Below are 13669 nucleotides of genomic sequence, written 5' to 3'. Positions count from 1 at the left end.
TTTTTCAACAGAGCATACTAAAGTGTTGATATCTTTTAAGTAGGTAATCAAATACAGAAATGATTTCCATTTTTAAGCTTTTTCTTTTTTAGGGGGGGGGGAGAAGAGTTTCGGGTATTGATGTTTCGGGCTGTTTGCCGGGTGGGCTCCTACTGCGCGAATGAAAATCCTGCCCCCATCCTACTATAGTCCAGCTGCGCGAAACAAAATTTCTTTTCCCCATTGCCTACGGAGTTACAATTTAACTTTTCGTAGCCAATTGTAGCCAAGAGGAAAATAAAAATAAAGAAATAGAATTACATATCAACAATCATAAGAACAAATAAAGAATATCTAACAAGCAGGCTAATTACTTGAATAACAGTAATAAATGGGAGAGCCAACAAAGAAAATAAAAGGTATTGGTAAACATATAAGTTAGCATTACAAACTTCTTTCATTAAGTTCACTGCCGTGCAAAAGATTATTCCAAATCAAAGTGTGTTATAGTGTGCTAGAAATATTTCTCGTCAATTAAAGTAATCGTGTAAATGTTTGCAGAAATTAGTAGTTAAATTAAAAAAAGCTTAGCATGAAATCTATTATATCAACATTACTATGCGTTTGGAACACTGGCGTATAAATTGTAAATAAATTTAAATTATTATGCTAAGAAGTTTTTTCGAAAATTTATCTAGAAGAAAAGAATTAGATAAACAGTACTGCAAACTAATATAATCAATATGACCTCTCAATAAATAAAAGCTTATTTTTTTAACCAACCTGTACCCTACCTGTTCGCCATTAGAAAAAAAAATATGTATCACATTGCCTAAATTAACAACTGTCTAAAGTTAAATCACACACACACAAAAAGACTTTAACAGAATTAAAAGAAAAAATTATAAAAGAAAAGATTATTTATGTTTTAAATTAATAATTCTCTGCTCTAATTATTTAGAATTTATTTTTATCTTGATAAACTAAAATACTGTTTGTTTTGAACTATACAAAACGGACTATACATAATCCGTATTAATCGAAGCCGGATAGTAATACTAAAGATATGAGGTTAATTTTGATTAACACACTACATCTTATATTGCAACCTTTTTGCATTTTTACTGTTTCAATATCTCCAACATAAAATATGTTTCCGTTTTTTTTGATATTTCAACCTGTACTGCTGATGAGAAAATTCACCTATTGTAGATACGTGATGAGAAGCTTTAGCAGTAGATGCTAGATTCCTAGACTTTATCATTTTAATTTGGGAATTTCGAAATAGAGTTGCATTCGCAAGGCCGAAAATAGCGGAAATGGTATGAACTGGTCTGACTGCTAGCCCTAGGAACGGGTATGAATTCGACTCCCACTTAAACTTTGCTTTTATCTTTTTTTCCATCATCATATGTGTATTATGACTTCCGTCTGTGTAATATGTGTAATATAATAAATATGTGTAATAATAATCTTCCGTCTGTGTAATATGTCTAATACTCGTCTGTGGTGCACTCAGGCAGTGTTCTGGGTGATGAGATAAATAAATTATTTTTGAGTTTAATTGTTCGACGAATGCTTAACACGCATGTACGCAGTCATTGTAGAGGGGAAATACTATCTATTGCGCGAGTTTGTTGGTACTCGGGTAAACACAACCTCTATTCAATAGAAATGGCATGTCTGTCGTATTTAAGAACTGCTTCTAAAATATACGATTTCAAAATCTTCCGAGGGCTCACCAGCGGCCGAGCGGTAAAGTCGCTGAGCACTGGTAGTTTGGTCTGAGCTTCTAAAGCCAAGAACGGGCTGGCTGCTTGGGCGTTTTTTTTTTTTTTCTGTCTGTGTTTTCCCCATGTGTAACGTGTATACGAACAAGTGTCCTTTTGAAAGCTCTTCAGAAAGGCACCCCTTTCCTTAGGCAGATAGCCCTCGAGTGCTTTACCGTAATTAAAAAATCCGAACCAAACCAAAAATCTTTGGAATATTTTCGCACATGATTGATCTTGAATAGCATACTTCTCCGAATATGTTTTCCCTTCAGTAGCTACTGGGTTCACCAGCGGCCGAGCAGTAAATTCGCTGAACATTGATAGTTCTGAACTCATTTCGAGTCCAGATGAACGGGCTGGTTGCATGAGCGCTTTCGTTGTTTTCCTCATGTGTAAAGTGTATACCAGACAGTTTCCATTACAAAAGCTTTCACGAAGGCATCCTTTCCCTTAGGCAGATAGCTGTAGTGTGCACTGCTGTAATCTCAATAAACTAAAGCTCAATAGTTTACTATTAATTTTGAACGTAAAGTAAAATTCACATTTATTTATTATATTTAAATAATAGACTGTAGTAAATAATTTTGAATTTGAAACAGGAAAGATTGACGCAAGCGTCATTTTTTTTTCACTTTAATAAATTTCGCCTTTCAAAACTTTTTCATTGCTTCTTAGTTTAGAAATTCATTATAAATGAAATATTTACATTTGTTAAGGGTAAGAACTGAAAAAAAATATATAAAATTTTTACCTTTTCTTCCAGCATTGAGTAACATCTCTTATAATTGTCTACACCACCTATGTAAAAGAATAAACATTTTATAATTTTAAAGCATTAGAAAATGTCTACTAATATACTTCAAAAATAAAATTTACCACAATCTAACATCCAGTTGCTAAATGCAACATGAAAGTCAAAACTGAAATTATGAAGCTTCTCTTCCCCTATTTTACATCATAATTTTATTTAAAATTTAATTCTTTAGATAGGGAGGATTAATAACTAATTATTGAGTAGAATATCAAATTAGTGCCATACCCGTAAAAGATAATTTTACGAGAAATTGTACCGTCAATTAAAAATATTTTTTATTCCTTTTACTTATATCTAAATCGATCTGAAATATTTTTTATTCCTTTTACTTATATATAAAACGATCTGAAATATTTTTTATTCCTTTTACTTATATATAAATCGATCTGAAATATTTTTCTGCATTATATTAATGTAATAGTTTTTGCTAGTTACGTAGATGCATGATGACGGTTTTTGTTCATAAAAACGAAAAACTGTTCTGGCGGATTCAAAAGTCTTTTATTTTTGACAAACTATTTTTGAAATAGGCATATCTAGCTGAACTGGCGCAAGAAATGCATCCGTTTGTAACAGTTAACTTAATACATTTTCAGATTCGTATAATAATAGGTTTGATGTACTAAAGGTAAGTGGTGGCATGGCATTGTATTCCCAGTGCTTATTATATTTATCTCATTATATTTTGTAGAAACTTATATAATTAGTATAAGGTATTTTATATAGGCACAAGTACAGGAAAGAGTATGAGAGACACCAGCGGCCATCTGTCTTTATCTCTGACTTATTACGTTTATCCGTTAATTTTGTTACACAAAACAGCTGTTCAATTTAATTCATGAATTTCAATTTGTATTGAAACTATATTGTAATATATATCTTAAATCATTATTTTCAGCAAATACTGGATTCGTTGTATACTCCACGATGTACCATAATAGGTAAACTCCAGATCCTTTGGAAAACTTCAGTTGCTAAACTTCTCAACCTTTCTTTGTAAACTCTTATGAGCCTCGCAATTTTTTAAGAGTTAGTTGGTAAGGAAATGCATTCCCAGTTGGCCGCTGGTGTCTCCCATACTCTATCCTGTACTTATACCTATATAAAATACCTTATACTAATTATATAAGTTACTACGATATACTAAAGAATCAGGAGATAAAACAGATACTAATTTTAATACGTTGAGAACAAACTTAACAATAGTCAAGGATATATAAGAAATAATCTCTATGTAAGGATTCTTGTTAATTCGAGAAATTATTATAATTCAATTTTAAACATGGTGTATATTAACGATGCTAAGTTTGTTTTGTATTTAATAACTAATCAGCTTCTTTAAAATAAGACTAATTGCATTATCTTTGAAAGATAAAATTTCATCAGTGTTATACGTTTTAAAACGGCACGAATGAATGCTATCTTCTAATCGTTGATCTTAAATCAAGTATCATTAAATCAGGGTTGGAACTTACTATAAAAAGCTTAGGTATGGAACTTCATATAACAAACTTAAACGTGAAACATACCTTCACATTCACAAATTTGTCGCCTAGAACATAAAAAGAATTCATAGGCATCCTTGTTATCTTCTGACATTACGTTGGAAAGAATCTCTGTAAAATATAACAATGCAATAAAATATAGACAGTTTCCAAACCAAGCCATGATAGCAATTGATTAAATTTTTCCACCAACTGCTTTTAATATCGACTTTTTCTCTATCCGAATACGATTTGAATAGAACACTGTTTAATTACCATACGGAGCAAAGAATGAAAGCAGTTAAAATGTAATATTTATTTTTATTTTACTTCAGTATGGATATGATACTTTGTCCTTCTTGTTACAGGAAATTTTCTGTTTGAAACGTTTGGAATAAATTCAAATTTTAATAATGTACTTATGTGCAACAATAGCAAGTCAAAGATTTACTGTAAACATCCGTGATTTCGTTTCGAACATGTCATAATAAAAGGCAAAAATTTTAGAATTCGTGTTTTTGACTCATTTGTAAACAACTTGTTACTGTATCGTTGCTATAATACTTCAGTATTCTTAATGAGTTTTATTAGAAAATGTAGTCATAAGACTTACTTTTATAAACATAACAAGTTACATTATATTAGTATAGAAGTAGGATTTATCATTTTATTTTTATTAAATTATGTATTGCAAAAATAGTTATTATTACTAAAACGTTCATTGTAATATAATTTATACATACGAGATGAACTAATTATATCGCTATAGTAGCTAAAAATATTTATATAGCAATACATACTTTTTCAAGTTTACATTTTCTATTACTTTTTATACTCAATTAAGAGTCAAGCAAAAAAATCAAGTTAATGAGTATAAATGTATGTCCTAATTTAATTCTTACTCTGCATATATTTGCCATAAGCGTTTCACATATAGCTGGTTTACCAAATGAAATCCAAATGAGTACACAATCATCTGAGCAACAGCTCGACTTAGGAAGTCAAAACTTGAGGAGAAACTTATATAGCAAAACTTGTTCACTAAGCTCTAAGTATTCAGCATGTAAATACTGAACAGTTAATATATAGTAATTACATTATTTTTCACATAATATACAGAAATCTTTGAACATAATGATTTATTTTTTAGCCTTTTTCTTCCTACAATTAGAAGAAAATTCCTGTCTAAAAAGGAGCATAAAAATTTTAATTTAATTTTAGAAGTAACGTCATTCTTATTTTTGCAAAGGGGTAACGTCTTTGCCAACACATTGTGATTATACTCAACTGTTCATGTTTGTTTTTATTGTCCTTCAGTTCTTGGACATTCTGAAGATCTCTTGCATTTTAACTTTTTCGATTCTTTAAAAAAATTTAATACACATATATTACGAATATATGTGATACAAAACAGAGGAACTTGAGTTCATATCTAGATTAAATACAGGGTGAATCTGAACAAGTGGACAAAACTTTAGGGGATGATAGAATGCAGCTATAACGAGCAATATTTGTCATAGACTGTACGGTCGGAACACAAGCGATGAGTTAAAGGGTAGATTTCTGCTGTTACATTTAAAGAATTAACACAAGAATTAGAGAAGATACTTTTGAAAACATTTTATTAACAGAATATGCTCATAGAAATTGCTCAAAAGATCTTTGGTCAGCTGTAATGCAGGCTTTACACCTGACGCACATTTGCGAAGACACCAGGCACTTCCCGAATATCGCCAGCAACAGCAGCGATTCTGGCGACTAGAATCATATCGGTTTCGATGGGGTACTTGTAGATTAGGCTTTTCACGTGGAAAATGGTCAGAAAAGTGGTACAAATACGACAGATCCGGTGATCTTGGTAGCCAAGCTTAGGACCACCTCGACCAATCCATCGTCCTGGGAACTTTGCATCTTAAGAGTTCCGCACCTCTAAGGTGAAGTGTGCAGGTGTACCATCATGCTGGAGCTACATTCTCGATCTAATGGGTGTTGGAATCGGAAGCAGTAGCTTCGACAGCCCCTCTCGTAGGAATATGTGATACGATTGGCCGTCCAGATGGCAGGAGGTATGGGGCTACCAAATGGTAATGGAGTATCCCTCCTTAAACATTTATGGAAAACCGCCGTTGGAACGAATGAGGACGTGTGACATGTGGGTTCGTAGACGCCCATGGTGTGTCACTTTCAATCAATTTCAATCTCTCGCACAATATTTATTGGCAGTGTGTTTGTTGCAAGAAAATGTAATACGATTCTAATTTTCCAGATAACAGTTTCACAACTATTAGTGAAATTTGCTACTTGTAGTTAAAATGTCTTGTTTTATAAGTGTCAGATGGTTGGTGTACATCATAAAGCTACACGGCAAGGAATTTTTAATTTATATTTCACATTTAAAAGATTTTAAAGATATTTATTCCGGCCTTTCTGTCGCTTCAACTGAAATTTCTAAGCTAATATAGCCTTTCTTATAAAATTAGGATTTAATAGCATTCTTACATTTAATATAACACATGCGATCTTTGAAAAAATATATTGCAATTATTTTACACTCAGCATAATAAAAATACCGTATTAACGGCAATCAAAAATGCGTTCTGGTAGTAGACTTGTTTATTTCAATCATGCTAAATCCTAATGAATTCATACCAAATAATTCTAATTGTTAATTATTTAATCATTTAATAATCTAAGAAATTCAAATTAGTATCTACATAGCCGTGTTACATTACTATCCTAAAATCGCTTATTGTAGTCCACTGATAACTAACTATAAAATAACAGAACTATGTCATTACTCCCAGAGATTTACAACGCTTGGACTACAGGGCTGCGCATATGAGTCATTTCTGTCGGTATTATATACTTGAAGCTTTATTTTAAAGGTTTTATTCGGACAAAAACATAGCCTAAAACCTTATCAAAGCATAATAGATGTTTTAAAGTTTCGTATTCCTCAAAATTTATATGCAAGCAAAGAATTTCTCGAAATTTTGAGAGTAAAATTTGAAACGTGTTGAAGACTGTTCTGTAAACAGAAATTTGAAGGATAATATTTGTAGTAGCTGTAATCACGAGCAGTGAAACTGAATACATTAAACTATTATTCTGATTAAGCACAGGGAAGTTTACTATTGTGTATACAGCTTTCATAACCCAAAATGCAGTCTTTTGTTAACAAGAGACAATTTAGGGGAAAGTTTGCTGTTGCACGGCTGTTAGAACATATGGCTTTTAGACAAAACTATTAATATCAAATTACTATAATTCGTGATTGAAGAAAACAAAACAAACAATGAACAAATTGAAAATATTTGTAGACTATTGTCAGTAAAAACGTCAACGTAGTTATTTTACCAATGAATAATACTAGTTTCGTCGAGGAATTATACTAGTTTCGTCGAGGCACGCATAATATCCATGTCGGTTACTTTAGACTAAAGATACTCATTAAATCAGATAAATGAGACGGCTGGCTTGAATTGACAGACAAGAAGTTTCTTTTAATGACATAAACATTTTATTTAAATTATTTGCAACAAGTCGCTTTATTACAAACTCATTTCTTTCCAAAAAAATTTTAAACTACTGTTCTAATCAGTCTCGCGATAAACTGAGGCGTTGCTACTCTTTTTCACATAAAGTATTAACAGAAGTAATTTACTTACCGTAAGTGGCGCAACATTCTGCCCACTTGAGTTTTAGAACCTTTCGGGAGATAACTCAACAAAATGTAACTATTAAATGCAAACTTTCTAAAATACATGAAATACAGAGGTTGTTCACACATTTTTTAGACAATGTATATTATATTCACAAAACTAAATTACATAAAATTCTTGTGTTTTAAATGTTCTATTTGACATCCCTTATTCTGAGCTATCTTTCGACACCGCAATTTCCAGGATAATAATGCCTTTTGAAGTGGCAGAAGAGCTATTCTATCCCAATCCTCCCGAACAGCTTTCCAGAGTCCTGTTACGGTTTTGGGACAACGTTTGACAGTTTTTAAAAGTCAGAAAGCACAAAAATCCATAGGTGACACATCGAGAGATTTAGTAGGGATATCAGTGAAGGGTATGGTTTTGATACCAGTTTTTTGTTCCATTTCTTTTAGGAAATTTACAATGGATTTTGATGTGTGACTGCTAGCTTTGTCCTGATGGAGTCTCACAGATTGATAGCACTGTGGGTAAAGCGATGGTATTTCATTCAGAAAAATTGGCGAAAAATTCCTGATAGTATTTGGAGTTAATCTTGACATTGTTTTGCACTCTCTTTATTTTTAACTTGCCATTATAAGAAAAACCAGCAACAATCATGAATCCCTTAGAAAAACTTTCTTTCGATTCTTTGAACCATGTACTTAATTTTTTTTTTACCCCTTTTATGATAATAAATGGCTCTTTCTTTGTTACAATCATTTAAATACACCTATGCTTCATCTATTGTGACAACTGTTTTCCATTTTTCTTTGTATAAGTGTGTCTCATATAGAATTCTGCAGCGTGTCCTGCGTTGAGCGATATGCTTTGGAAGAAGACGATGCACATTGCGTTTTTTCGCTTTCTTAAGATTTAAATCAACGTTTATTATTTTGTTTACAGTGGACACCGAGCATTTTAACGATTTTGCAACTATCCTTTGAATAGGGGGATTTTCTTTTAATATTAAACAACGTACCTTTGCAATAGTCGAAGATGTCCGTTTTTTCCTTGGATACTTGTTTGGAATTCTTGTCCCAATTGAGGCTCTAATTTGACATTTTTTTTCCCTTTCTTGTCGATGATATTACCTATCGACGCTTTAGATATCACAAAACTAAGACTCTCAGATCGTTTTTGGATAACGGAGTATGCATATTTCTCCTCGGAAAGAGCGTAAATGTAGCCTTTGACCACTGCTTTGTTAAATTCGCCATTTTGAATAAAAGCAAAACTTTCAAGCCACAGACTATAATTTTGACTTTTAAAAACATAGTACAATTGCAATTACTTTTTTTTGCAGCAAACGATGTTTTATTACCGCTTACCAAAATCGTCTAAAAAATGTACGAACAGCCTCTGTATTCAAAACATAAAATGTCTATTCCAAGTTAATGTTCCCATTATTCGAATGTTCGGTAACTTCTAACAGGTACAGCCTTCGAATAGGTCTGAGTAAAGATCCTTTACAAGTTTTTAATTTCACTAGTCTTGTACGCCCGTCTCTCCCAGGAAAGAGTTCTATCACTCTTGCTAATGGCCTGTGAATTTGTATTTTATCCTCTCTATCAATCAAGACGATGTCTCCAAGTTTAATTTGGTCCAATTGTTTAGGAATTGGTGAAAGCAAAAATCCCAAATACTCAGTTCGAAATCTTTCTTTCAATCTTTCTCTCACTTTCTGAATATATCTGTATTCTTTATTGATGTTGGATTTATCGATTTTCTCTAGATCGGGCACATCATTGGTAGGAAGATATTGAAGGATAGAAGACGATGTCAAAATTCTTAAATCTGTTTCTTCTGATACGTATGTCAAAGGTCTAATATTCATAACTTATTCACAATTACAGACGAGAGTCAAGAGCTCTTCGTAAGTCAGAGATGAACGTCTTAAGTTTTTTAATGAAGAGATCTTTAAGTATGCCGATTAGTCTTTCCCAGAATCCTCCCCTCCATGTTGCAGATGGTGGGTAGAACTTCCATTTCATTTAACTAATTTCAGATTCTCTTTGAATTTTTGTTCAATCAAGCTGTTTTAAGGAGGAGTTTAAACCTGTGAAATTAGTTCCATTGTCTGAGTATAGAAGAGATTTTCTACCTCTTCTCGCGATATATCTTCGCAACGCTTGAATGAAAGCATTTGTACTAAGAGAAGGTATTAGTTCTAAGTGAACAGCCCTATATACAGCACAGGAAAAGAGGGCAGTCCAAACTTTTTCATTTGACTTAGTCATTAAGGGTCCGGTCAAGTCCACACCACACACATCAAACACAGGTGATAATCTAGTACGATCTGGAGGCAAAGGGGGAAATGGCACTTCAAGATTTTTCGTTTTTTGTCTTTTATAGGTGATACAGTCTGTAATTAGGGAGCGAATAGTTCTCCGAACTTTTATGATCCATAATCTCTCTCGTAAAATTGTTAGAAGAATGGATGTTCTTGCATGTTTGTTGACTAAGTGTTCTTGTTCAATAAGTCATTTAACTACTAAATGTTTTGATGGGAGGATCAAAGAAGCAATGAATTCAAGTATTTCATCTTCGTTTGCAAGTCTGGACTTTAATCGAAGTATATCATCATGGTCCGTGAAAACATGAAAAACTTTTAACGATTTTTTAAGTTCTTCGTCATAAAAACACTCCCTTTGTACTAAACGTAGAAGTGTTTTCTGTGCTTTTAAGATTTCTTCTTGAGTTAGATCAGCTTCAGCTTCAGCTTCGGTAACACCCATGCTAAGACTTTTATCTGAGACAACAGTTTTTCGTTTCTCTTTTTCAACTTCCTCTTCTTAATATTCTCCGCTGACTTAGGCTAATCCTTTTTGGAATACTTCAGCCAATAGGGTCCTAACCACCACTCGAATCTCAGTAGTTGTTTATGTTCACATCCTCTAGAGAGAAGATCGGCAGGATTCCGATTTCCCAGAACATGAAACCAATTTTCAGAAGCGGTTAGCCTTCTAATTTCAGCAATTCGGTTGTTTACGAATACTGACCGCTGTTCCTGTCTCGTAATCCAGGTTTACACTGTCGATGAATCTGTCCAAAAAGTAAGTATCAACATTTTCATTTTCAAACTTTAGAACCTGAATCTTAGAATTCAATAACCTCACTCCAATAGTAGCTGCCATCAGTTCAAGATGAGGGATCGTTATTTTCTTCAGCGGAATTATTCTTGACTTATCTTAGAGTAGCTGCACCTTTACAGTACTATCAGAATAGTCACATCTTAAAAATATACAAGCAGAATAAGCTGTCTGGATTGCATCAACAAATGTATGGAGGCTCAAGTTCGATTCTGCCGTGATTGCTAACCATCTTGGGATCTTAATATCACTTAAACAGTGTAAATCTTTAAACCGTGAAAGATATCTCTTCTTTATATCATAAATAACTTCTGAATCCCAGGATTCTTTAGTCTTCCAGGTTTCTTGAATCAAAAGCTTAGGTTGTATTAAAACTGGAGTAAGAGACCCAATTGGATTTAAGATTCGGCTTATAAGGAACAAAGTTCTCCTCTTTGTTGTTAACCTTTCTGATTCTGCCAGTTTCAAAGATGTGTCAGAGTTTTTAATGTGTCAGAGTCTTTCTCCCAGATAAGTCCTAAAACATGCGTTTCAGAACTTGAAGGAGGGAAAATAGAGGGTATGTTGCTCTCCCAACCTCTCAGGTTAAATTGGTCTTCTTGCATGATTGCTGTGGATTTCATTATAAATGTTTCCAATTCTGGCACATTCCGAACACTCGTAACACAATTGGCTACATAAAAACTATTTAGGAGATTTATTAATAGTTCTCCCGAATATTGTAGCTTGAAAGTCTCTTGGGACAAATGGTGATCAATGACTGCCATCAATAAAAAAAGGCTGCTGTTCAGACCGAAAACAAGTCGTCTATGTCTTATAAGTCCTAACATTATTCTTCTCATCATACAAAAGAAATCGCAAGAAATTTCGATCATTTTTATTCAGGGAAATTTGTAGGAATGCTCTTCTTATGTCAGAAATCACACCAATTTTCTTACAGACAACATCTGGCTAAAATGGTAGTGTCTTCAATGGAGTTGATTCCGGTCTCTAAACAATCGTTCAGTGATGGACCAACAACAAAAAAAAAAAAAAAAACCTGTGTCTTGTCCAATCTTCAGCCCTCGTTTTCAGTCCCCAGTGATCTGTCTCGAATATTGTTTTGATATGTTAATATTGATGTTAAATTTTCCATCCCACAGAGAGAACCAAAATTTTTAATTGCTCTTTAATCTCTAAAAAACTTTTTTTTAAGGAGAGCATTAAATATGTTCTTGATTAAGTGAGTACGCCCACTCAACATAATTTTCTTTTCCTCATTGCCTTCATTTCGGCGCTTTTCTCTACGCGTTTTTAAATCCCATTAATAAAAAAATGTTGATGCCGCTGCTAAAGCTGGAAATAATAACTAAAGTAACACTAAAGAATAACTAAAGTTAAAAATATTCATAGTAAGCAATTCATGCTTTAAAGCTCATTTATCTCATAATATCTTAAAACCAGCATCAAAACAGCAGAATGTAAATCATCATAATAAGTGTCTAGTATCATATTAATTGTATTATTGGAACCTTAAAATTCCCAGATTATGTAAAAATAATACCTTCCTGTTTTCCAAAACAGAAGTTTTAAAATTTAGGGTTTCATTTTAAATTGCATTAGAAAACGTTGACATCTCAGCTTCAGAACAAAGAATACTTAAATTATACATTTTGATATGTCTAGTGTTTTCAAATACTGAGTTAGTATTTTTGTGTGTTAACAGTTCATATAAATGCTCTGAATAAGCATACGAAGCAAATCTGGATATCCATCAATTTACATCCCAAATATACTCTTTGGCAAAAACAAAATGTGCTCCCAGAAAGAACTGAGCCAGAGCTATGAAACTCGGCAGTTATATAGTTTTCGATTAGATTAAAAAAAAGATAAAAAATTGATGGGAAATTTTATTTGCTAACAGAAACAGAAAGAATGTGAAATTCAGGTGTTGAAACCACCACTAGCAGCTATACAAGCCGATACTCGGTTGTGCAAGGAGTTTATTAACGTACCAGTGTTACACTGCAGTAAATTATGCGTCAAATGGAGCAATTGCTCAGCAAGTTAGGACGTATTTGGACACGGCTGAATTTGCCTGCTGAACATGTCACAAACATGTTCGATAGGCATCATGTCTGGAGACCTAGCAAGCCAGTGGAGGACATTAACATGTCGAAGACATTAGCGGGAAATTCGTGCTGCATATTGTTGAGCACTATCGTGCTGGAAAATAGAAATTGAATGACCTGCTAGCATAGAAAGTACGATCGGCTGCAAAATGGTGAACGGCTGTCCCAGCTGATTGCTCTCCAGGCTTGTCATACCTTGTGTTCTGGCTGTGTGTCATTCGGTAACAAATGGTACATTGGATCGCTCACCTCTCTTTATCTAGACGCGTGCGCGGAGGTCATCAGCATTTAGCGAAAAGCGTGATTCGTCGCTGAGGATCCCATTTCTCCAATTGGATACTGTCCATTTTGAGAGAGAGCGGCATCATGCAACATTGTTTATGGTGGAGTGACAATAGCAAGAGTCTTAATGGACGTTGAGATTTGAGCCCAGCGTCAACTAGTCTTTTTAACATGTGAATTGTGTACCTAAATATCAAAGGATCCCTGCGAGTTTGCAAATGGCATTGAATGAAATAGCTTTGAAATTACAATGATAGCGTAACTGTTGGTACAGACACGGCAGTTCTTCTAATTGCGCAATCATCTCGCGCACTGGCGACCCACGGACGTACTGAGCCACTAGGGTGGCTGACTATGCCTTCTATGAGCCCAATGGCTCCAACAACGGAAAATGATTAATACGCCGGCCGATCCGCTAGTTGGACCAACCGCCT

At 33.7% G+C, this 13669-nt stretch overlaps 1 protein-coding gene across 2 annotated transcripts in view; it reads right to left on the bottom strand.

Moving 5' to 3' along the window:
* Window positions 1-4312, bottom strand: part of LOC118204429 (uncharacterized) — a 57638-nt gene extending 53326 nt beyond the window's left edge. Inside the window, exons 1-2 of one of the 2 annotated variants that reach the window (XM_035376755.2) lie at window positions 4095-4312; window positions 2503-2549 (exon numbers count right to left, since the gene is read on the bottom strand). In XM_035376755.2, coding sequence (XP_035232646.2) covers window positions 2503-2549; window positions 4095-4233 — 186 coding nt within the window. In that variant the 5' untranslated portion in view covers window positions 4234-4312. The remainder of the gene's footprint in view (window positions 1-2502; window positions 2550-4094) is intronic. The other variant, XM_035376756.2, reaches the window with a different exon arrangement.
* Window positions 4313-13669: the final 9357 nt, after the last annotated feature.

This window comes from Stegodyphus dumicola, chromosome 8 (genome assembly GCF_044657685.1).
Source record: "Stegodyphus dumicola isolate Sdum_Otavi_A_Nest chromosome 8, ASM4465768v1".
Lineage (NCBI taxonomy): Eukaryota > Metazoa > Arthropoda > Arachnida > Araneae > Eresidae > Stegodyphus > Stegodyphus dumicola.
This window is presented reverse-complemented; position numbering and strand designations above follow the sequence as displayed.